At 41.6% G+C, this 25,871-nt stretch overlaps 1 protein-coding gene across 2 annotated transcripts in view; it reads left to right on the forward strand.

The window, feature by feature from the left end:
* LOC132828800 (TLE family member 5-like) overlaps nucleotides 1-17,308 on the forward strand; it is a 126,671-nt gene extending 109,363 nt beyond the window's left edge. The window contains exons 5-7 of one of the 2 annotated variants that reach the window (XM_060845900.1): nucleotides 2,264-2,326; nucleotides 2,506-2,580; nucleotides 9,617-17,308. In XM_060845900.1, coding sequence (XP_060701883.1) covers nucleotides 2,264-2,326; nucleotides 2,506-2,580; nucleotides 9,617-9,844 — 366 coding nt within the window. In that variant the 3' untranslated portion in view covers nucleotides 9,845-17,308. The remainder of the gene's footprint in view (nucleotides 1-2,263; nucleotides 2,327-2,505; nucleotides 2,581-9,616) is intronic. The other variant, XM_060845901.1, reaches the window with a different exon arrangement.
* Nucleotides 17,309-25,871: the final 8,563 nt, after the last annotated feature.

Below are 25,871 nucleotides of genomic sequence, written 5' to 3' on the forward strand. Positions count from 1 at the left end.
AGGATTTCAGTGAAGTGTCCATCCAGGTGTAATTTTTGTGCAATATCAATTTAAACTATGAAAAGCACCCTGCAGTATGTGTATCTGTATAGACTTTGTCCTTTGCAAGTTGGAGTGTCTCTGGAGAGAGCTTTTTGAAACATAAGTGAGGTGAAGTACTGGTGTTATATAGGTCTGTTATAGTGTAGTCACACTGGGGCACATCTGTGTTGTATTTAGAGCAACATACAAGGAGCATATTGCTATCGCATCCTTGGCTTGGGTTAACTCTTTCTTCCACATTCTGTTTGTATTATTGTACTAAATCTCAGAGAACACACAATTGGGAGTCTGTTACGAGGCAGCTGCATCTAGAGAGACCAAAATTGCTGGGAGAACTGTTTAGAACAAGGAGGGTCCCTGGACCTGAAACGTTAACTCTGCTTTCTCTCTGCTGATGCTGCCAGTCCTGCTGAGTTGTCCCTGCAATTTTTTTGTTTTTTCTGATTTCCACAATCCGCAGTTCTTGTGCCCTTTGTTTTTTGCATCCTGAGAGACTCCAATATGTCTCAAGTCTATTGTGTTTCATTATAGTCTGTTTTATTCCTTTAACCAACAGAGCTGTATTTTTTAATCTGTCCTGAGAGATTTAAGAATCTGGTTGTCTTGGCAGGGTGGGTTTAATCAACTAACCCTACTTTCTGGTGGCTGTATTGTCTTCCTTGTTGATGTGATAGGTAGGGGCTTGCCGAAGTGCACCCATTTTTTTTTTTCCCTTTCTCTCTCCCTCCCTCACTCTCTCGCACTCACTCTCCCTCACTCACTCTCCCTCCCTCTCTCCCTCCCACTCTCCCTCCCACTCTCTCTCCCTCTCTCTCTCTCCCTCTCTCCCTCTCCCTCTCCCTCACTCACTCTCCCTCTCACTCACTCACTCTCCCTCTCACTCACTCACTCTCCCTCTCACTCACTCTCCCTCTCACTCACTCACTCTCATAGCCCTCTCTGGGAACATATCCTCTCCCATACCTTGCAAATCCCTTACCTTAACCCCTTTGAGATTGTCAGCTTTGCAACATCTAATGTTGCAGGTCTGTGACCTTTTCATCAGAACTGAAGTATTAATTCTGTTTCTTCCTCCACAGAAGCATCCATTGTTCAGATTTATCTCTAGTTTCCGGCATCTGCAATATTTTTATTTTCGTAAGGGGTGTAATAGGTAGTGTAGACCCATCTACATTGGGCAAATGTTGGGAGTAAAATTTGTCACAAACTAATGTCAGAGCCTGAACACATTTGACCCTAAAAGAAGTCCCCTTAATTAGTTTTAACAAATGCATTTATGCATCTGGAAGAAATCCCCCTCTTCTGTATTGATTGGGTTAGTTAATTGAAACTTAGCTGGAAAAGGTCGTGCGGGATAGCGGCAACTTTGTTTCTAAGGGGTGGGATATGTCAGGACACAGCCATAACAACACTGAAGCAGGCCATTTGGTCCAATGTCTCCATGCTGGCTCTAGAAAATGGAATCTGTCCCATACCCTACTACATCTCTGCAGCTGTGCGTATTTATTTTTTTTTAAAGTGTCCATCCAATTTTCTTTTGCACCAAGACTTTTCTGAAACAAGTTCAAGGTCGTTAGTGTTTGCAGCGTGCAAATGTTCTTCCTCGCTCCCATCAACCCACATCTTTTGTTCAAAGTCTTAAATCTGTGTCCCCTACTCCCTGTACAATCAACTAATGGGAACAGCTTCACTTTGTTTAACTTAAGTGATCCTGTCATAATCATACACACCTCTATTTTTAAACTAAAATGACTTGAGATTCGACAGTTCAGGGCATATCGATTTCTTAATGCTTTGCAGTTGTGCCAGTCCAATACACTCTGCAGTGCTGAGTTTTAATCAACCACGTGCAGGTTATAAGGTCATCTCACTCCTGGAGTAATGTCCCGCTTGCTCTCTTGCACGCTGTCACTCTCACGCGCACTCTCTCTTTTCCCCATACTGCCACCCCCCTCCCCCTTTTCTCCAGCTCCTTTTTTCTGTTACTTTCGTTATGAAATGTCATTTCAACTTATAACTTCATGTTTTTAATGGAAGCTTCTTTCTGTTAAAGTTGTCACTGGATTTGCTGCAGTGATGTCTCTCATCTTGGCCTTGAGTGGGCATTTTATTTGGTTATGCAAAGCCTGTTGAGATTTGCAACGCACTACAACAACAACAACTGGTAGGCAGTTGTGAATGTGTTTGAAATGAACTAAGTATTTCCTTTTCTTCCACATAGGCTGAAATTGTCAAACGATTGAATGGAATTTGTGCTCAAGTCATCCCCTTCTTATCTCAGGAGGTAACTGCATTTTAGTTTAGTTTGACTGACTGTTAAAACTGTCGTGCCAATGCAAGAGTCATTCAGTGGTGGTGTAGCTCAACTTCTGATTTGAGTTGTAAATGATTCGTAGTGCTCACCAGCTCTCCATTTGAAAGGCTGTGGTTTAACTATATTTGTGTCTTTTGTCTTTATTTCAGCATCAGCAACAGGTGGTGCAGGCCATAGAACGTGCAAAGCAGGTGACTGCCCCGGAGCTTAATACTGTCATCAGGGTATGTCAACTTTATTCATCCATACACATGTGCACACTTTCATTCAGCCCAGCAATAAGGCTTGTACCAGAGTGCTGGCTAACTTTGATTTATACTTCAAAGGCTGTTTGATGCTAAACGGTGGTTTGAGAAGCAGTGCCATAAAGATATGAGGGGCTCAGTGTGACCTGAGCTGTTAACTGTATTAATGCAAACCAGCAATAAATATACATAATATTCCCTATCCCTTTCTGAAGGAACCAATCCATGATAGAGCAAGAAAGTATTCCAATGTGTCAGTACTGCAGTCTATTCTGATATAACATGATAGTTCTGTTCCTATGCGATCCTGCGTTATAAGAAAATTACATAATAGCAGCACCGTTTAAACCTATGGGACTGGAGAAGTGTTATAGCCAATACAGGTAAGGAAAGTTCACATTCTACAAATAATGGTCCAAGTTCTTCAATCGCATTCTAGCCAATTCACCTTGAAGAGCCTCGCATTATAGCAGAACTCACTGTATCTGCCTCTAGTGTCAAGCCCAGGTGATATTGCTCAAATATTCAACCATCTATAGCAACACAACGAAGTCTCAGCTGGCTGCTAGATCTCACTTATTATTCCATTAGGAGCTAAGCTTGATAACCAGGTGAGAGAGCACTGGCTATTTCTCTTCCTCTTCCTGCTCTCCTTTATTCCCATCCAGAGAGAGATTTTTAATCAATATTGGAATCAAGGTTATGGGACTAAGGCAGGAAATTGAAGTTGAGGATATCTGATCTGTCACTATCTCATTGAATGGTGGAGTATACTAATTGGGCAGAATAGTCTACTTCTGCTCCTATGCCTTATGTTGTAACCATTTGGAACTTTTCAATGAGGTAAACTAACACAGTCCAGGACAGGGGGATTGTACTTGGGGCCTTCAGAGAATGCGTGTTAGTCATGCAGCTTTTAAATGCTTTACATCTTTAAAATGTCTCCCTAATACTATTAAGATAATCTGACTTTATCGAGTGATTGATGAGTAGTGAAAGCAGCCTGTATCTCTGGGAAAATTACTGTAAAATGTCTCTTAACACTTACTGGCAGAACAAGATACCTTGTTTATGACCTTGTCTCGTTACTTCAATCTCCTTACTTGAAATCCTCCAAAAATAGCACTGCAGAGTAAGTCTCTTTATGATAAATCAGCTGTCTGTTCCCAGACTGCCCTATAACAAACAGTCCTCTGAAACACAAGGTATGGTCACTCAAAGGGAATAGCTTCTAAATTGGCACTTGGCTGTGGCTGGACCATCTTTCCTTCAGCCATCACCCTGCATGAAGCTGTTGCTCATGTGCCTGAGGTTCAGCTCACTGGCTGCTTGACCATGGGATCTTATCCATGGGATAAACCTTGCCCTGCCACCGCAGGAATTGCAAAACCTGTGCCCACACCACCTCCCTCACCTCCATCCAAGGCCCTAAAGGAGCCTTCCACATCCATCAAAGTTTTACCTGCACATCCACCAATAGCATTTATTGTATCCATTGCTCCCGATACGGTCTCTTCTACACTGGGGAGACTAGATGCCTCCTAGCAGAGCGCTTTAGGGAACATCTCCAGGACACCCGCACCAATCAACCACACCGCCCTGTGGCCCAACATTTCATCTTCCCCTCCCACTCTGCCGAGGACATGGAGGTCCTGGGCCTCCTTCACCGCCGCTCCCTCACCACCAGGCGCCTGGAGGAAGACTGCCTCATCTTCCACCTTGGAACACTTCAACCCCAGGACATCAATGTGGACTTCAACAGTTTCCTCATTTCCCCTTCCCCCCCCACCTCACCCCAGTTCCAAACTTCCAGCTCAGCACTGTCCCCATGACTTGTCCTACCTGCCTATCTTCTTTTCCACCTATCCACTCCACCCTGTCTCTCCTCTGTGCCCCCCGACCTATCACATTCATCACCTCCCCCACTTGCCCATTGTACTCTATGCTACTTTCTCCCTACCCCTACCTTCCTCTCACTTATCTCTCCACCCTTCAGGCTCTCTGCCTGTATTCCTGATGAATGGCTTTTGCCTGAAAAGTCGATTTTACTCCGATGCTGCCTAAACCGCTGTGCTCTTCCAGCACCACTAATCCTGAACCTAGTTTCCAGCAGCTGCAGTCATTGTTTTTACCATGGGATATTACTAGTCTGTTCCCTTCTCTTCCAAGGGAGAGCAAAGATATATTGGGAGGAGACTTGTCCACTATTTCCAAATTCAGTGTAAGTTGACCTCTTTCACTTTTAAGACCTGTGTATTTTACAACATTAACGATACTACAATTTTACGCTTCAAATTGCTGTGGGAAAACTCTTTGCTTGGTTGGAGTGGGTCATCTTGGCATTGTAATAGTGCAGTAAGAGGCCATTTGGTCCACGTTGTATGCGCTGACTTTGTGAATGAGGGATTCACTTAGTTCCATTTTCCCTGAAGTCTTGCCCATTGAAAAGGGAACAAAAGTTTAATTCCTTTTGGAAACTTGCCTCCACCACATTGTCAAGCAGACCTTTTACATTGTGAAGAACATTTTGCTTTTGCTGCTTTTACCAATTACTTCAAAAAGGTACGTGCTTATTCTCAATTCTTTCACTAATGGAACAGTTTCTGTATTTAATCTGTTCAGACTCCCCATGCTTTTGAATACCAGCATTTAAAGCTCCTCTCGGATGACTTTTCTTCAAGGAAGCCAGTCCCAATTTCTTTAATCAAACTTCATCCTTGTTCCTGGAACTGCTCTTGTTAATCCCTTCTATATTCACTCTAATGCTTTCACATCCTTCCTAAAGGGTGGTTCCTTGAACTCAATGCAATTGCAGTCGCATGTGCTGCCACTGTGGTGAGAGTTCTTTTGTGTTTTTTGTATTATAAATCATTCTGTTCAGGACCTGAAGGGCAACTTTTTATCACCAGAAGGTGGTGCGTGTCAGAATGTGCTGTCGAAGGAGGTGGTGGAGGCTGGTGCAAATACAACATTTAGAAGGCATCTGGGTGGGTGTATGATTCAGAAGGGTTTAGAGGGATATGGGCCCAATGCTGGTAAATAGGGCTAGATTAATTTGGGATATCTGGTTAGCGTGGGCGAGTTGGACCAAAGGGTTTGTAGTTTCTGGACTGCACAGCGACTCTGTTATGACACACCTCTGGAACAGATGAGACTTTAATGCAGGCATTCTAGGCCAGAGATAGGGGCACTACCACTGGTTCTCTATTATATTCCAACTCTCGGTACATTTCAAAGGTATTTAAAAGGCTGTAAATTGCAGGCAGGTGGATCAGACTTGGGACTGGACAGCCTCAATTAATTCTCACATTGATTGAATCAAACAGTACAGAAGAGACTCTTGAGCCAATTGAGTCTGCACCAACTAAGCTATATTCACTTTATAACACTTGCCCGTCACTTCAAGTATTCTGATACTTGGTGTTCGTCCACGTACTGTTTAAAGGTTGGAGTTTTCCACCTCAGCTACTCTCCCAGGCAGTACATTCCACATTCCCACCACCCTCTGGGTGAAAAACATTTTCTTCAAAACCCCTCTGAACTTCCTGCCTTTCACTTTTTAAAATATCTCCCCTTGTTATTGATAACAGCTGCTTTCTTTCAACCCATCCATGCTCCTCACTATCTCCTGCACCTCTGAGGTCCTCCCTCAGCCTTATCTGCTGTCAAGAAGACAACCTGAAGTTGTCCAGCTTCTCTCCATAGCTAGGATACTGCACCCCCTCTAGTGCAAACATATCCTTCCTATGGGGTGGTGACCAGAAATGTACAGAATACTCTAGCTGGGCCCTAACCAAAGTTCTACACAGCACTAACATAACCTCCCTGTGCTTTTAGTCTGTACCACATTTTGGAAAGGCAAGTACCACATCTCCTTCCAACTTGCCTGATCTTCCACCTTCAAGTACGTCAAGATCCCCCTGTTTCTCTGAGCTTGCTAGTGTCCTACTGTTCACTGAGTACTGCTATCTTGTTAATTCTTCCAAAGCACATCTCCTCTCACTTTTCAGGGTAACTTCCATCTGCTCATTCTGTCTACATCCTTCTGTAACTTAAGACAACCTTCCTCACTATCAACCACCTGGCCAGTCTTTGCAGATGAGACAAACTCAGTTATCATTGCTCCCACTTTCTCGTCTATGTTGCTTTTATTACAAACATTGAGGGACTCAGCAGTGATCTCTGTGGTATACCACTGGACTTCAATCTCCAAGCACAAAAACCATCTTTTACCACCACCCTCTGTCTCCAACCTCTAGGCCCATTTTGGATCCAAATTAAGTTACCCTGCACCCTGTATGCTTTTACCTTCTTTATCGGTCTCCTGTGTGGGACCTTGTTAAAGACTAAACTGAAATAGATTAGATTAGATTAGATTCTCTACAGTGTGGAAACACCCTTCGGCCCAACAAATTCATACCGCCCATCCAAAGAGAAACCCACCCAAACCCATTCCCTCACCCTATATTTATCCCTGACTAACCCACCTAACACTGTGGGCAATTTAGCATGGTCAATTCACCTGACCTACACATCTTTGGATTGTGGGAGGAAACCAGAGCACGTGGAGGAAACCCACGCTAACACAGGGAAAATGTCCAAACTCCACACGGACAGGTGGGAATCGAACCCAAGACCCTGGTGCTGTGAGGTAGCAGTGCTAGCCACTGTGCCGCCTGTAAATACTTCTAATTACAACAGTTGCATTACCTCATCTCTGCACTTGGTGACCATCTTGAAAAATTCAAATTTGCTAGGCATATCCTCCCTCTGACAAAGCCACACTGACTACCATAAATCTCCAAATTGAGATTAATTCTCTCTCTTTTGGAATTTTTCCAATTGTTTTCCTACCACCAATGTGAGACTCATGAATCCATCGTCAATTGTCAGGAAAACCCACTTGGTTCACTAACGTCCTTTTAGGGAAGAAAACTGCCAAACTCTCATTGGTTTATCTCTGCCAGCCTACTTGAAAATGGAACCACATCAGCTGTCCTGGCAGTCCTTTGCCTCGGTTTCTTATCTATGATACGCTGTGCCAATATCGAACTGATGAACAATGTCACCTGGCCCTGTCAAATTAGTTTAAACTCCTCTCCTCTCAATGAGATTGGTGCTATTTCCAGGTCAGATACAGACCATCCCACTTGTATAGGTCCCACTTTCTTCCAGGAATTCCTCCTCCCACACCAACTCCTGTACCTTGCATTCAGTTGCCCCAATCTCCCATTTCTCCTCTTGTGTGAAGTATTTTGGGGCATGCTGAAGTACTGCGTATGGAAATAAACACAGTGCAGAAGAAACATGGCAAGTCTGGCAGTACCAATGGAGAGAAAACATTAACAAGCCCAATGATTCTTCATCAGATGTCTCGCACTCATTTGCTTTCCCATCCATATGGGGACAACTTTGTTTGGAATCATTTATCTGGTTGAGAATAATTCTGGTCAAACAGATGAAGTTAAAGTCATAATATGCTGGATGACTGGCAGAGGAAAATTATTTTCATGTTCAATTGTTATTCAAATTCATCAGTGTTCCTACAGAATATTGACACTCCATAGACGCAGCTCAATCCATGGAATTTCTCCAGCATCATCTGGGTTTGTTTCAGCATCTGCAATTTTTGATTTTATTTTCTATCTACCATGTATTGAAAGCGAAACAAACCGCAGCTATTAAAAAATCTGAGACATCCGTGTGTTTAGATGCGTTGTATAATTTACGAATGAGAAATTTATAATGGGGAGGCAATGACCTAGTGGTATTATCAATGGATCGTTAATCCAGAGACCAGGTAATGTTCTGTGGAGCTGGGTTTGAATCCTGCCACAGCATATTGTGGTATTTGATTTTAATATATTTTTTAAAAATCTGGAATTAAGAATCTGATGACCACGAATCCATTGTCAATTGTCGGAAAATACCCACCTGGTTCACTAACGTCCTTTTAGGGAAGGAAACTGCCATCCTTGTCAGACTACATGTGACTCCAGACTCTCAACAGTCTGGTTGGCTCTTAACTGCTCTCTGAGCAATTAGGGATGGGCAATAAATGTTGCCCAGCCAGTGATGTCCATATCCCATGAATGATTAATTAAAAATTCTTTCTCAACAACGACCTCAAGGTATCGGGGAGGAGATGAGTTTAGGTTATTGTGATAGGATTGTCAAAATGTTCATGAATGGTGGAGTTAGCTCAGTGGCCTGAAAGCCCTATTCTTGTCTCTGTTTTCTATGCTGTGTTGGTTTGTAGGACTGCAGAAGGTAAGTTTGTGTACACTTGAGCAGGAACCAGCGAGTGAGCTAGTTGAGTGGATTTTGTACAGAGAGAGGTCCTTGGTAGAGCACTGTCCTTAAGTTCACATCTTTTAAAAAAAAATGAAATGGCCCACCTGGGGAGAAAGTGGCCTACAATATATGCTGAGATGATTAATGCCAGTTTAATATTCTCCTGTGGGCATCACTGATGTTGGATTTCAATTTAACTCTCAAATCCAGAACAGGTTTCTTTCAAAATGGTACTCAGCCGTAAAGTAAGCATTTTAAAAGGAACACCAAATATAAATTGTGCAATGTGTGTATGCTTTTATGTAATGGCATGCAATGAATTGCCAAGCTTTTAATCAAATCTCATTGTTCGGGTGTTTCATAAAAAGCTCAAAGCTTTGCACTTTGTAATGTGACATTCTCTGAACCCCTCATAATAGATTGGAGTTTTATGATTCACTCTCTGCTATCTGTTATTCTATATGTTTTCAACCAGTGGGATTTAGTGCTTGATCTGCTATTGTGCCTGGGAAAGCTCAGCACAATAATCAATCAACTGCTCATCCTGCTTATGGAAGGAGAGAGCTGTTCCTTCCTGAATATGAGTGTAATATTGCATTAAAATGAAACAGCCGTTGCTCTCCTTTCCAAATAACAAGTCCGTTTGTTTCCATTTCTCACCACCCTCCTTCTCCTACGCTTGGTTTAGCTTCTGACCATCTTTTTCTTTGTGTTCCTGCAGCAGCAGCTTCAGGCGCAACAGCTGTCTCACCTCCATGGTCTCACGGTGCCACTCACCCCGTTACCAGCTGGCCTGCAGCCTCCGGTCATCCCTTCAGTCAGTGCCAGTGCTGGACTACTGGCATTATCCAGCGCTTTGGGCTCACAGATCCACCTCCCCTCGAAAGATGACAAGAACCACCATGATGGTGACCACCAGAGAGATGAGGGGGTACAGAAACCCGATTAGGAACTCTTGAGGATTGTGCAACGCAAAATCCTTAAACATGATCTTTGGTGTTTGTTTTAATGCCTGTATATATCTCGGAGGTGGCAATTTTGTGCTGTGTATGTTATTATTTAGGAGAACAAAGCCTATTTTAAAGCTGCAGTATATTAAAAGCAACTTTGTTTTGGCATGAACAAAGCAGGGGGACACTAAGTATGAATTTGCTTCAGATGAGGGCATAACATATTGGCTTGTCCACCTGATGGACATTTTAGTGTTCAGCATCTTCAAGATAAAAGCTTCTGATTCAGCCTGTCCATTGAAACTGTGCTGGGCAGGAATTGCCTTTCCGACTAATTGCCCACATAATTGGGCTGTTGAGTGATTTTGTTTCAAGTCAAATGACCTGTAACGTGCAGATCAGTACATTGTCAGAAACCAAAGCAAATTTGCCAAATTGATGGTAAGATCGCTGATGTTCTGTGCTCTTGAAATTGCCATATTGTTGACTTTCTTTAAATGGTTGGCCTATTAACACACTCTAAATCAGTTACATGGGAACAAATCTTTTAATAGGAGAAAAATATATATGTATAATAGTCATCTTAGATTCTTTACTTTCATCTGAATGTTTGTGTATTGATCTACAAAAGTTTGAGAACACTTTCTTTTTGCTATCTAATCCTTGTTGGAGATTTGATCTGCAGTTTCAAATTTCTGTCACCATCTAAAGTTTGTTGAGTAAAAGATCTACTGAGCAAGATAGAGCTGATCATTAAAATTGTTATTGTCAGCTTGTTTCTGGATGGGGAGAGAGGAATGCAATGAGAGTTGACTTTAGAATCTGATGGGAGAGCTTGGCAGAAGATTTTTCTGTTGGATTGTGTTAAGCCTTCAGGACAGGGGCATCATCACCAACTTGCAGCTCAACTCCAAACAAAATAGGTGTTTCTGTATTGTGCAGCGTTTACTCAAGAAAGCTCAGATCTTTGAAAAAATATCAGGGAGTGAATTCTGAACACACGGCTGTACAATTGGATGTTTCATTTGCTGCATTGGCAATAAGCTGCGAGGGGGGGGAAAGGTGCACCCAACTTTGTGTCGATGACTTTAACTTGAATCTTTATAGGGTTCAACACTGGGCTTGTTGTGCACCTGAAATGTGCTTGTAATTGGTACCTCCTTCATCCCAGTAATTTGCACATTGTAGTTTTCAGTGATGGGTGAATCAGTTTCATTTTCTTTGCTGACCATATAAGAAGAATCATAAAGGGGATCCATCAAGGCAAGTGGGAGAGGTTGGAGCTGCAATTGTGTTCCTGTTGGTTATGGTTGGTGAAGGATATGTGTATGCCATGCTTGAAGTTCCTATTTTCCTATCCCCACCTCCCACCATTCCACTCCCCCACCCCAAAAAAGGAGAAAATATTAAACTGAGACTTCTCTCTCAATGACGTGGTCACACAATTAACATCCAAGAAAAAACAGCCATGCCAAATTTGGTTTCATGAAGCCCTTTGCAAAAACAAAAGGAATGTAACTCAGCCTGTGGGACAGATTAATGCCCCCCCCCCCCCCCCCCCCCCCGTGGATTTGAAATTATATGCCAGTTTTAGCCATGACTGGGAATGTGTGTAATACATTGAAACCCTCCAATATTAGGCACTTCGCATTCACGTTTTATGGCTTAGAAGGTGGAAAGTGGCCTCAGTAAGGTTAGGGAAAAATTATTGACAATGTACAGCCTAACTCTTGGATAGGTTGATTATTAAAGCTATTTTTGACTGAGGGTGTTTAAGGTATATCTTCAGGATTATTTGCCATCCATGATGGATCATATCCTTTTCGAGTTTTTCTGTCGCTCGTCGACATTTTGAAACCCCTATCCAGCGAAACCACAGCCAGATGATCTCAAAGGGACGGTATGCTAAAATACAGAAAAAATAAGTAAAATCTTAAAAAGGCAGAATTCATCAAGGACAGGGATGAGCTGGGTTATTCAACCTTTCGACTCGGTTTACCACTCATCACCTGCTGTGTTGAGCGTGAGAAATTTTAATTTTCACCTATTACCCACCACTAATTAACCGTGAATTTAAAACAAACTTTATTTCTAAAATTCTAAAATCTAAAACCTTAAAATTAATTAAGATATTAAAACTACTTCTAAAAATATTTAAAATGTCTAAAAACGCTATTAAATTATGTCAAAAGGAGAGATTAAGAGTCCATAAAAGTTCTCAGCAGCTCGAGAGTCAAGGATAAAACCAGATTCGTAGTATTCTGGGCAAAGGTTTTAAATTTCTCAATTCCGAGGTCCTTTATTAATTCTCCATTCTTCTCCAGCCATTTTCCTCGGGCACCCATCACGAATCCGTAGAAGGATATGTTTCCTCTTCCAGTGAGGTGCATAATCTCTTCTTTCAAATGTTTGTATTTGTTTACCTTTTCCTCCCAAGCCGCTTCTAAAGAGTTAAGTTGGAGATCTGACCTAATTGTTACGTCTACTAATATTATTTTTTCCTCCTTTTTAAATATTAGGTCCGGGATCCAAAGTTTCCCTTCTTTATCTTTAATTCTTGGCTCGATAAAAGTTATCCACCCATTCTTTCTAACAAATTTCACGAGTTCCTCAGCAACTCTGTTGTGTCTTTTAATATGCATGTTTTTAACAAACGGGCACCATCTGGAGATATGTGCCAAGGTTTCCGATGTTTCATTACATCTCCTACATATTTTGATGTTGAAGGGTCTTCTGTAAGACAAGGATGCCCTTGTAGGGAACAGGTTGGTTCTTAACAGGAGCGAGTTGATTACCTTTGAAGATTTCATAAATTGAGTTCTCCTCAACCAATTGTTGGATATACTGTCATCCCTGAAGTAGTGGATCCCAGCCCCCTGACAAGGGAGAGCCAGCCACTTGTCCATCTCTTTGGATCTCCACTTGGCATAGTTAGAATTGCTGAGTTCTTCGATCTCTTCATCATCTACTTCATCAACGACATTGACTTCGGCCAATTGTCTATTCAGATTTGGGTTCCAGATACTTTCCTAGAATCTAATTTTCAGAAATCCTTATCTCTAGTGGGACCAAATTCTTCTCGTGCATTTCAGTACATGAATTTGGGCATTCTTAGTGGGGCGACGGTACTTCCTACAAATAAATGGGCAGAATTCCCATAGACGTGCCACATTCTGGTCTTTGTTGAAGAGCAAAACTGAAATTGTAACTTTCGCTCACCGATGTTGTCTATCCTGTTCAGTATTTGCAGCATTTTCTGTTTTTATTCTTGATTTCCTACATCTCTTGTGCTTTGTTTCTGATGCAGTATGATAACGTTGGGCTAGTTTAGAGGCTAAGTGTGGACTCTTTACGCTTCAGTGTAAATGTCAAGGTGGGTCTATTTCCCCTTAACTGGCTCACCTCTGCTTTAATGTTTTGAGTGACAGCCTTTTAATTATTAAGGTACAATTCTAGGTGGAAGTTTCACACTGTAGAATTGCTGGCCAATTGGATGCCGGTAGCTGTGCACACTGGCCCTACCAGGGAGTGGTGGTCACTGCAGATGGTCCAAGGAGTGGCAGTCAGCAAAGAACCCAACCACTCTGGTATGGCCAGGATCTTGCCTCAGTCAGGTTATCCATCTCTGGCAGTGGCAGAGTCACTCGGAGGCCATGTTGGACAAGGTGGTGGTTTGGATTGGAGTAGGGAGGGTTCATTTTGAGTATCTGCCTTCTATCATCTGTGGTGGTGAGTTGAAGCCCAAATTTAGGCACTATTTGACCTACCTGAGGACTTCCATTCTGTCACAGGACCACAAACAAGCACGTGATCAGTAAACTTTAGACCACATGTCTCCAATATTGTAGTAAAGCATATTTATTTAACATCCAGCACCTTCCTGAATAAGGTTCTTTAATCTCAGTAGTAGCATAGACGTCTCACTGATCAAAACCAACCACCATTAACTAAAATCTCCTGTGTGAGTGTGTGTGTGTGTGTCATTTGGGAATGCATTTAGAGTTTGGGCAATTTGATTTTGTTCCATTTTGGGTCAGACCGAGGCTGCTCTCGTTGAGGTTGGATTGGAGGTGGTGAAGAAAGTTGCTGGTGGTGGGGTGAAAGAACCTTTTTGAGTCAATTGGTTTTGTGTGTGTTAAGTGTGGCCTATATTAGAGTAAATATGGTATATTTTTGTTCCTTGTGTATATATTCTGGTTCCTGAGAGCATTTCATTATTCAGGTCAAACTCTTTTTCAGTGGATTATCTGGGCCTCACTTGTGTCGGAAGCAGTGAACAGGACTACAGTGCTATTTTGCTTGTATAATATTAGGATTTCATGTGCTGTTGATAGATTTCCAAATGAGGGCTTCATTGAAATCCGTGTTGAACTACAGTCTATATACTACAGCTTTAAACATTAGACCACTGCAAGTAGCTTCAGTTTGTTTATTTGCTTATGATTTAATACCAGTTTTCTTGCCACTGCTTGTGACTGGCTGTGTGCCACCTCTGACATGCCAGATACAATTACTCAGTTACAACTGGCCCATATCCCTCATCTAGCAACTGAATTACAGACTTGGCAGACAAAGGTCCAAAGATGATAACTTTCTCCAGAGCATATGTTCAGTCATAAAATGACTGTTTTCAGGAGTAAACTTCAAAATGAAGCTAATCTCTAATGGGGGAGCGAATGTTTTTTGTGGCATTATTTGTTTATTTGTAACGGATTTAAATCATGCAAAGCAGTTTCTGACAGTAGGATTGACAGAACGCAAATTCGAGATCTGACCCTAGAGTGCATCAAAGAAAAGTCAAAGGCCCCTCCAGTTTGAGGTGGAGGTGGGGGCTGAACCTGAGTCATGACATGTTTTAGTGCACGCACAAGTATTGTTTCAGAGTGACGGAGAGACCACTTACTCAGTGGGAGGAATGTGGTTCCCTGCCACCCAGCCCCAATCCCAAAGCCAGTTGCTTTGCTTGGAGACCGACAGAATTCACTGTTTGCCCTGCTAACTTTAAATACTGGCTTATTTTGCATGTTGTTTGCATGTGCACATGGACAGTGCTTTGCCAATACAACAGCCATAATCGGCACCTGACCAGCTTTCATTTACTTTTATTTGAAGGGGGCAGTGGTGGGAGCAAGTTTGAACAGTTAGGTGCCACTACATCAATTGCTTTAATCAATTGCCCAACAGTTAAACATGCATTGCCTTCAGAAAGGACTTGCCACATAAAGGGAGCTCTTCATTACTGTGAACCTTCCTCTCAAATTCCTAAACTGCTTAAGATACTTAGTTGGGCTGCTGTTGTGTTTTTTGCACCTGCTAAAACTGGAGGCAAGTGATGTGGCTGAAGCTTTACAGTTAGCGATATGTCTCCCATTCCCAGTTTATTTTTTAGTTGGGCACAGCTTTTCACTTTGGAAAAGCTCCACCTTAAATTGGTGAGGTGCTTGAAGCAACAGGATTGTTTTTTGTACTTTTGAGGGACCTGGTAATTGGACCTTAATGGATCACTGTCCCTTGCATTGAATTTTGCACAGGGTAGCTGACCCACACACAGGTCCGCAGTGGCACTATCTGCCCTGACCTCTTAACTGGAGAAGGGACTTAGTGAGTTGGCCTAAACACACAACAGCATACAGACACTGGCTGCTGGAGTAACACTAGCAGATGCACTCATGGAATTTGAATGGAGAAGGAGAATTTCTTTTGCCATTTGGGGCTTTCTTCTGCTTTTAGAAGTAGTTTGAGCAATAGTTCGCTAAAAGGCTCCTGTTTTCTCTTTGCTGTTTGAACTAAATATGAATCTTTAATAACATTCTTGTGTAAAACTAAAACTTTTAAAAAAAATCCTTGTAGCTTTTGGCCAAGCACAACGTATCTCACATTTGATATATTTTTTTAGAAAAGTGAAAGAATGCATTCTGTACAGCTGAAGTAACACACAGTCATGGTGATATACAGCAGGCTACCCAGTAGCTGAAGGAAGAATAAACATTGCCCCCCTCCCCCCCCCCACCAATCTTTGACCATATGCATTTTGTTGCGGAGTCTTGACATGGAGAATATAACGTTGCCCCTCTTTGATTTCGGTAGAAGCCAGCTCCAAATTGCCAAATTGTTCTCCCAACAACTTATACAGAGAGGTTCTGTAACTGTCCAGTACCTTGCAGATTATGCCTGGTTCCATTGAATTAATCTTGAGTGGAATGCAACACTTACCAACCTGGCCCTAGCAACAACAGTGAGAGATTAAAACCTTTTTCTTTGAAAAATTGCACCTGTACTAAACAGCCACTCATTAAATACAGTGATAGTCATGAGCAAACTTGTCATTACAGCTATGTTTGAAAGTGAAACATGAATAAGTAGTCTCCACGGTCACTTTGTTAATTTAATTTTTATTATTTAATGAAATGAATTGTTACATGCAGCATGCACTAGGGTGCCTCACCTCCTCTAATTTGAGCATGATGTATAATTGTCAAATCTTGAAGTTTGTATAAATACAAAAAAAAAGCTGTGCGCTTGTACAGATTGCTGCATCTCATCATCCCAGTGGCCTCTGTGGAAACTGTGCAATATCAGCATTGCATATCCAGATTAGAATGGCCATAAAAGAAAATGGTTATATCATACGTTGCATTAATGTATTGAAGTGTATCACAAGTTATAATGGGAATAATGTTTTATTTTAAAAATGCATTGTCGAAGTAAAATGTCCTTGAATACAAATAATGCTTTCTCACTCTTGTATAGTTTATATATACCAGTTTTCAGATCCTGAATGCCATCAAGTACAATTGTATCATTCTACAAAATTTCTTCTGTTCTTTGAACCAACTGCATACAAGTTTGAGGTACAGTGGACCGTATTAAAGATTGACTCTGATAAAATCTCTTTAAAGAGTACTTTTATAAAAGGAAAAGAAACACCCAAACAAAGATTATTTTGCATCCCAAAACCCATTCAATGTTCCTATTTTTGGTCGTCCTGTAATGGACTTTATTGAATAGATACTTTTTAATTTCCAATGTATTTATTTTCCTGCCGTCGCAGTCCTCAAAAGGTTAATAAGGCTCCAGAGATAAACGATGCTTTAGAGACCTCCCTGTGAATGTCATTGCATAATGCATAATCTCTCGTATGACAGAATTAGAAAATTATAATTATTGAATTAATCCATCTGATGCTGTGACTTCAGAGCTTCGAATCACTTAAAAATAATAAAACACTTTGCTTTTTCAAAGTCCATTTGTTTCGACTGGTGCTGCAAAGGCTATATACTGCACTTGCACCAGTATCAGTTTGTATGAATATGTATGCAAATTGTGTTGAAGATTAATGTGGCGGTGTTTAAAAAAAACATTATGTCTTAAATAAAACAAAAGTGTATTAAATTAGTTCGCTAGTGCTGTAAGGAAATATCTATGGTGCCTTACAAATAAAAGCAAATGTGATTAAATTATAATGTGGATGTTGTTCTGCTTTTATTTTGCTTCCTCTGCAAATCTGATGATTTTGTAAGTGTGGCCTGTTATCTGGGTTGCTCCTCTGGAGTATTTGTGTGCATTTGATGGTGCCGGCACTGTAGCAGAGATACAATAAAACTCATCAGAAATAAAAACCAAAGATATCAATGTGAGGCATCCTAATATGAAGAGAGGCATGTTTGATTTAAATTAAGCTGATATTAACAATAGCTGCTCAACACAAAGCTACCTCCCTTCATGAAAGAAAAGAGTTTTGCAATTTGTACATAACCTCGTTTTCCTAAATCCAGGTCATCCAAACACTTTTTAACCAATGGAGTATATTTTGAAGCAGGAAATGCAACAGTCACAATTTGTGCACAGTAAACTCACAAAAACAGAAATGCGCGAATGATCAGATAATTGGTTTTAATGGAGCTAATTGAGCATGAAGTATTTGCTGGGACACCATCCTTGCTCCTCTCCGACAAGCACTTTTGAGATTTTCTACATCTGCCAGACAGGCTGGACAATAATGTCTCATCAGTTGTGCTGCATTCTCATGCATGGGTGTGTCCGCCTTGATTTCTATGTTTGTTGAACTACAGCTGATATCTGAATTTGCACTTATATCATGCCTTTTGCGTTCTTCTTGAGCTTCCATTCTTTGAACGGCTATTGAAGTGCAATCCTATTTATGCCAGCTGGTTCAAGAATGTAACGTGCAGTAAGATAAACAATTGGTTCACTGTTTCGGAAATGTAGGTGGACAAATACATGCACAACACTAGCAGCATTCTCATTCTTTCTGCTTGCTCGAGTACTTCTGCAGCATAGTCAACCACTAGCTTACAAAACCAAATCAGAAGTCACACTACACCAGGTTATAGTCCAAAGGCTTATTTGGAAGCACTGCTCCGAAAACTTGTTATTTCAAATAAACCTGTCGGACTATGACCTGAATTTTGACCAGGTGACTTCTGATTTTTGTCCACCCCAGTCCAACACTGGCACCTCCACATCATTCCCAATCCAGACAAGGGAATTTGGAGGGAATGGTATTCTGGAAGGAAAGGATTAAATGGCTTTCTTTACCTGTTTGACCTTGATAATTTTGCACCCTCTCTCTTTGATCAAAAAGGCAAGGAAAGCCATTAAAAGCCATTTGATCCTTTCCTTCCAGAATACCGTTCCCTCCAAATTCCCTTGTTTGGATTGGGAATGATGTAGCAGTTCTTCCAACACAACCAGCTGGTACCTTTATTGTTGAGCGAATTGCTGAAGTAGAGAAATCGTCATCTTGTTTAGCCCTCCCTTTTCTGAAAACCAGGCTTTTTTATTTAAAATCCCTGTCCAGAGTGCAGCCCTATCAGAAGGGTCTTTGTCTGTTTCGACCTTGTAGGACAAGAGCAGTAATTAATCATCCTGTATCTCAAGGTGCACATGGTACCGTTTAACTTTCACATAGTAAAGATCTTCATGTCAATCAACCTCCATACTTCACTAATATTTCCAAAAGAATAAGATTCAATTTAGATTGAATATTTTGCATGCATAAATTATTCAGACCAACATTGACTATTGGGAGTACCAGGCGTGTGATGCTAATTCTTACCTGCTAAACTCTGAATATAAATGTGCCTGTATTAAACATAGGGTTCAATATCATATTAACATACTACCAGCAGGTAATTTACAGAGGAAAATCTGACGTGATTAAAAGAATGATAGGTGCCGAAACAGAACATAACCTAGTTGATCGTTTTTTTTTATGCAGTGTTAAATTATTCTATTTGGAGTCTTGTACAGACCATTAATCATTTAGTGGCAGAGTCATGACATTGCTTCAGTTGTTTAAACTGTGCACTTGCAATGCTTGTGGGTGATTGCCCCTTCTGTTTATGCCAGGGCCTCTGCTATTTTAACCGTGATTGCCTTTCTGTACCTGTAGGCTAATAAAATTAATGGCCGCTAGTCTGTCTCATGTAGGGGTTTCACAGACCAGGGCTTGACGTCCTGGAATGCTTGCCAGAAGATCTTTGCAAAGTTATGCGTGATGTTTTAGACCGAAATGCTCATGAACTTCGCAAATTTAAGTATAGGTTCATTGCGATTGGATATGTTCACAGTTTGTGTCTGATTTTAACAGTGCTGCCACAGTTACTTTTATGGTTCTGACAAAATTTTGCACAGTCCATTTATTCTCATGGGAACAGAACCACAAGTTCTTTGAGGGTGGTTTTGACATTTATTAAGGTACTTTAACTGCAAAAGAATGTGCACCAGTCATTTTTGATTGAAGTTGTACATTCCCATGGAGAAACACAATCATGAACTTCAAGTAAAATGATTTGTTTCCTAAAAGAATAGTTCTTTTGTATACAAGTATCTTGAACATTGGAATGACTATTTTTAATTTGTCAAATCACTCCAAAAGCCTTGTTCAACAATTTATTTCTCCACCGTGTTCTTCAACAGTGTTCTAAGAAGGCGTTTGGTATGCTTTCCTTTATTGGTCAAAGTATTGAGTACAGAAGTTGGGAGGTCATATTGCAGCTGTACAGGACATTAGCTAGGCCACTGTTGGAATATCGCGTGCAATTCTGGTCGTCTTCCTATTAGAAAGATGTTGTGAAACTTGAAAGGGTTCAGAGAAGATTTACAAGGATATTGCCAGGGTTGGAGGATTTGAGCCAAAGGGAGAGGCTGAACAGGCTGGGGCTGTTTTCCCTGGAGTGTCGGAGGCTGAGGGGTGACCTTGTGGAGGTTTACAAAATTGTGAGGGGCATGGATAGGGTAAATAGACAAAGTCTTTTCCCTGGGGTCAGGGAGTCCAGAACTAGAGGGTATAAGCTTCGGGTGAGAGGGGAAAGATATAAAAGAGACCTAAGGGGCAACTTTTTCACAGTGATACAGGTATGGAATGAGCTGCCAGAGGAAGTGGTGGAGGCTGGTACAATTGTAACATTTAAAAGGCATCTGGATGGATATATGAATAGGAAGGATTTGGAGGGATATGGGCTGGGTGCTGGCAGGTGGGACTAGATTGGGTTGGGATATCTGGTCGGCATGGACGGGTTGGACCGAAGGTTCTGTTTTCATGCTGTACATCTCTATGACTCTATGTTCCTCCAAATTGTGTATCCCAACAACCCTTTCACTCCTCCACCGATAATCATGTCTTCAGCTGTCTAAACCCTGTGCTCAGGAATCCCCTCCCTAAAGTTTAATGCCTCTCCTCCCTCATAAAAACCTTTATGACCAAGCTTTTGGTCACCAGTCCCAATGTCTCCTTTTTTGGTTTGGTCATAATTATTCTTTAGTCTATGAAAGCTCCTAGGAAGCACTTTGGAGCATTATACAATAATTTGCACCAACTCCTATTACCCAATCAACTAGTCATACATAAGCCATGAGGATCATGTGGTTGTAGAAGAAAATCACTCATGTGGTCCCATTCCAGAACTACATCCAGATGCACTTTCCAACATGGATGAGGATGGGAACCCAAGTATGTGTCTTCAGTGAACAAGGGTGTGATCTGTAGGTTGATTGACATGAAGATCTTTACTATGTGAAAGTTAAACGGTACCATGTGCACCTTGAGATACTGGATGATTAATTACTGCTCTTGTCCTACAAGGTTGAAACAGACGAAGACCCTTCTGATAGGGCTGCACTCTGGACAGGGTGTTGTAAGTGAATGAGGTCAAATGAGAAAGAACTGTCAAGAAACAGTTCTTTGGATGATACGTGAAGCATTAACTCAGAGTAATGCTAAACCCTCAAGTAAAAAGTGAGGTCTGCAGATGCTGGAGATCAGAGCTGAAAATGTGTTGCTGGTTAAAGCACAGCAGGTCAGGCAGCATCCAAGGAACAGGAAATTCGACGTTTCGGGCCAGAGCCCTTCATCCTGATGAAGGGCTCCGGCCCGAAACATCAAATTTCCTGTTTCTTGGATGCTGCCTGACCTGCTGTGCTTTAACCAGCAACACATTTTCAGCTAATGCTAAACCCTGCAAAGTTGGAGATCATTGTATTTGATCTCTGGCCATGTTTCATTAACTCAGTCAAATCAGTGTTTGAAGGATACAATTAGAACTCAGCACCTCTCAGAAAACGTACCTAGGCTGTCACTCCACACCACGAAGAGCTTTTGCTGGAAACATGCTTGAACATACAGCACCTAAAACAAACCAGCCAACCCAAACTGGTTCATGCCAATAGTCAATGTTCAACTTCTGCTTCTCATTGCAAAACACTGCCAGCAAAGTCTTCTGTTAATTTAAGGTGACAGGCAGGTTTTGTCTACACAGAGTGGTAGGAATCTGGGGCCTACTGCCAGAGTAGTGGTGGAGGTAGGTATGTTAGGGGGATTTCAGGGACTTTTAAGCACAAGAATATGTAAGGAATGGAGGGATATGGAACATAGGCAGGCAGAAGGGATTGGTTTAATTTGGTGTCATGTTCAGCACAACATTGTGGGCCGAATGGTCAGTTCCCATGCTGTACTGTTCTATGTTCTATTTCTCTTATATACATCTAAGTTGCCCTTAAAATGCACCTAGACAAACAGCAAGATCAGGCTCAGCTGTGATTCTTTTTTATGTTCACACTCCCCATTTACTCTCTGACCTGAGCTGTCAAACATAGAAAATAGGAGCAAGAGAAGCCCATTTAACCCTTGACCTGCGCAGCCATTCATCCAACTCAATAACCTGCCCCTGCTTTCTCTCCATTCCTTTTGAGCCTTTAGCTGTAAAAACTATAACTCTTTCTTGAAAACATTCAGTGTTTTGACCTGATGTTTTCTGTGGCAGAGAATTCCACAAACTCACCACTCTCTGGCTGAAGACTTTTCATTTCAATCTGAAATGGCCTACCATTAGGGCTATCCTTGGACTATATTTATCCTATCTAGTCCTATTAGAATTTTATGTGTTTCTGTGGGATTCACCTTCGTTCTTCTAAGCTCTGGTCAATGTAATACTAACTGAGCTGCAAATGTGTTGCTGGTCAAAGCACAGCAGGTTAGGCAGCATCTCAGGAATAGAGAATTCGACGTTTCGAGCATAAGCCCTTCATTATGCTCGAAACGTCGAATTCTCTATTCCTGAGATGCTGCCTAACCTGCTGTGCTTTGACCAGCAACACATTTGCAGCTCTGATCTCCAGCATCTGCAGACCTCATTTTTTACTCGTAATACTAACTGATCCAATTGCTCTTCAAATGTCAGCCCTGTGATCCCAGGGATCAGTCTAGTAAACCTTCATTTCACTCCCTTCAAAGCCAGAACATCCTTCCTTCATCTTGCGTCTGTATCTCTCTTCTCTTTGTCACCTCCCACCCCTTGCCCCCACCAAATTCACCTCCGAGGGTTGTGGGGTTGGGGTGGTGGGCGAGGAAGGTGAATGATGAGTTTCCATCTTCCACGATGATGCTTGACCGATTCCATCTGTAGCGTTAACTTGCGTTAAGTTGGCAAATCGGTCAGCACACATTCTCCTCACGGCAGCTCAGCCCCAAGATTGTTAAACAAAACACAGGAAGATGCCAGCTTTCTAATTCCATAAGCCCACTTGAGATCAGTTAGAACATCAACTTGTTGGGGGTCTGCAAACCCAAGATCCTATTTGCTAGATTCTCTGATGTAATACAGGAATGCTGGGTTACTGAAGGTCAGACAGAGCCCAATCTAGCCAAAGATAACACCTTCAAGACAGAAAGAACAAAAGACAAGTGATAAGAATAAATAAGTAATGAAGTAAATGTGAGAGAGACTCCTCAAACAGTTAAATATATAACTTGCCACCACCCTCAATCTGACTTCTTATCCCTGCCTAAATGAAATCAATTTCAAAAAGTTACATATTTGGTCTTCATGTTTCAAAGGTCCCTTTTATCCCCAATAGTATTGAAACTTAGCCAAGATGTAGGAATTACAGCTCCAGGAACTTTCACACACTGGAGAGAAAGATGGTATTCAGTGTCCAAAACAAAGGGGTCATTCAGTGCGGTTTCTCTCAGCAGATAGGAATACTGGTGTGTTTTGATTTTGTAGACGTTTTCCTGATTATTTTTGCTGGAAACAATTCTCTTTCAGTTCATTTACCTTCAGTCCGGTCGGCCTGGCCTCAGACTCATGAGCTGTTTCATGCCTGCCCTTCAACGTTTTCCAAATAACGTGCAGCTTAACTATTATGAGAAATTACATTTGTTAACCTGTCGCCAAATGCAAGGCAGAAGTTGATGTGTATGAAACTGGGAATGTATCAAGGTCAGGTCTAAGTGGGCTGCATTGAAAATAGCTTTTCTCTTTAATGGTGTGCAGTACAATAGTGCTGTTACAAAAAATCAGCAGGATCAGGATACTATTCCAGGTCTGAATGGTGAATTATTATTTTCAGACAACTCAGTGGGGGATGTAAGATTGTTTCTTTGTGACAATTGTTTTCTAACCTGTAACCTTCAACCCTACCACTGGCCTTCATACACAAAGTTAAATTAAATGATTTTAGATCATAAACTCTGCCTTCATTTTGTTTCTGTTTCTTTTTTCCTAGTTCAATTTTTCTCAATGTGTTACTTTCTCCACTTGCCAACTATTAATACCTCATCTGGACCCTTTTTTTTTGCTTCTCTATCCCAACCATTACCATAAAATCTTTAAAAACCAGAAGAACTGTGGATGCTGTAAATCAGAAACAAAAACCAACATTGCTGGAAAAGCTTAGCAGGTCTGGTAGCATCTGTGGCGAGAAATCAGAGTTAACGTTTCAGGTCCAGTGACCCTTTCTCAGAAACTCAGTTCTGAGGAAAACTCGCTGGACCCAAAATGTTAACTCTGATTTCTCTCCACAGATGCTACCAGACCTGTTGATCTTTTCCAACAATTACCATTCTTGTCATTGTTGATAATAAAACCTTTGTTATTTAATCTCACCTGGACAGCACCCTATTACATGCTTCTCTTTTCTTTTTTCCACCCCCTTCCCCCCACCCCCACATAATTTCACTCACTCCAAACTGATTGACTAAGGAAAGACAGTAAGTTATAATAAAGAGACATTGACCTGAAGCATTTACAAACTTTCTCACTTCAAACACTTCCTGACCTGTTGAGTATTATCAGCAGTTTGAGTTTTTTATTTCAGGTTTTTGACATCTGCATTATTTTGTCTCAATCTATGACCATCTTGATGTCCCTAACTCATTAGCATTGTTAAAAGTCACACAACACCAGGTTGTAGACCAACAGGTTTATTTGGAAGCACTAGTTTACTGAATGCTGCTCCTTGATCAGGTAGATAGTGGGTTACATATGCACACACTCATGCAGACCCTCTCAGGAGAAAGTGAGGACTGCAGATGCTGGAGATCAGAGCTGAAAATGTGTTGCTGGAAAAGCGCAGCAGGTCAGGCAGCATCCAAAGAGCAGAAGAATCGACGTTTCAGGCATGAGCCTGAAGAAGGGCTCATGCCCGAAATGTCGATTCTCCTGCTCCTTGGATGCTGCCTGACCTGCTGCGCTTTTTCGACCCTCTCTCATACACATGCTCTTTCAGACACAACACATACACCCCCCATACTTTCACCCATGTGCACACACTTCTACCCATGCGCACACCCTTTCACAGGCTTAAACTCTGTCACACTCACACTCACACTCTACCAAGCACACGTACATACATGCACATGCACACACACTTGCACTCACACACACGCACACCAACATACACATGTAAGTCTATAGGATAAATTTGCATTTGCAGAATTGTATTTGTAGATACATTCTATTTTGCTCAAAATGCACACAATCTGCAGGCAGTCATAATCATAGGGATGTACAGCATGGAAACAGACCCTTCAGTCCAACTCGTCTATGCCAGCCAAATATCCTAAATTAATCTAGTCCCATTTGTCAGCATTCGGTCCAAATCTGTGCAAATCCTTCCTATTCATATACCTATCCAGATGTCTTTTAATGATGTAATTGTACTAGCCTCCACCACTTCCTCTTGCAGGTCATTCCATATACGCACCACCATCTGTGTGAAAAAGTTGCCCATTAGGTCCCTTTTAAATCTTTTCCCTCTCACCCTAAACTTATACCCACTAGTTCTGGACTCCCCCAAACCAGGGAAATGACCTTCTCTATTTACCCTATCCATTCCCCTCATAATTTATCAATCTCAGCCACCAATGCTTCAAGGAAATTATGTTTCTATAAGATCCTCCTCATTCTTCTACCTCCATTGCGTGTAGTCCCAGTCTACTCAACCTCTTCCTCATAAGCCGACCCTCATTCCGGAATCAACCTAGTGAACCTCCTCTGTACCCCCTTTAGTGCCAGTGCATCCTTTTTCAAGAAAGGGGATCTAAACTATACACAGTACTTGAGGTGTGGTCTCACCAGCAACCTATGCAGCTGCAGATAACCTCCCGGTTTTTAAACTCCATCCCTCTATTATCTGCTGCACTTGCAAACCAACATTTTGTGATTCATGCACGAGGGCACCCAGGTGCCTCTGCACAGCAGCATGCTGCAGTGATTCACCACT

Source organism: Hemiscyllium ocellatum, chromosome 28, assembly GCF_020745735.1.
Source record: "Hemiscyllium ocellatum isolate sHemOce1 chromosome 28, sHemOce1.pat.X.cur, whole genome shotgun sequence".
Classification (NCBI taxonomy): Eukaryota; Metazoa; Chordata; class Chondrichthyes; order Orectolobiformes; family Hemiscylliidae; genus Hemiscyllium; species Hemiscyllium ocellatum.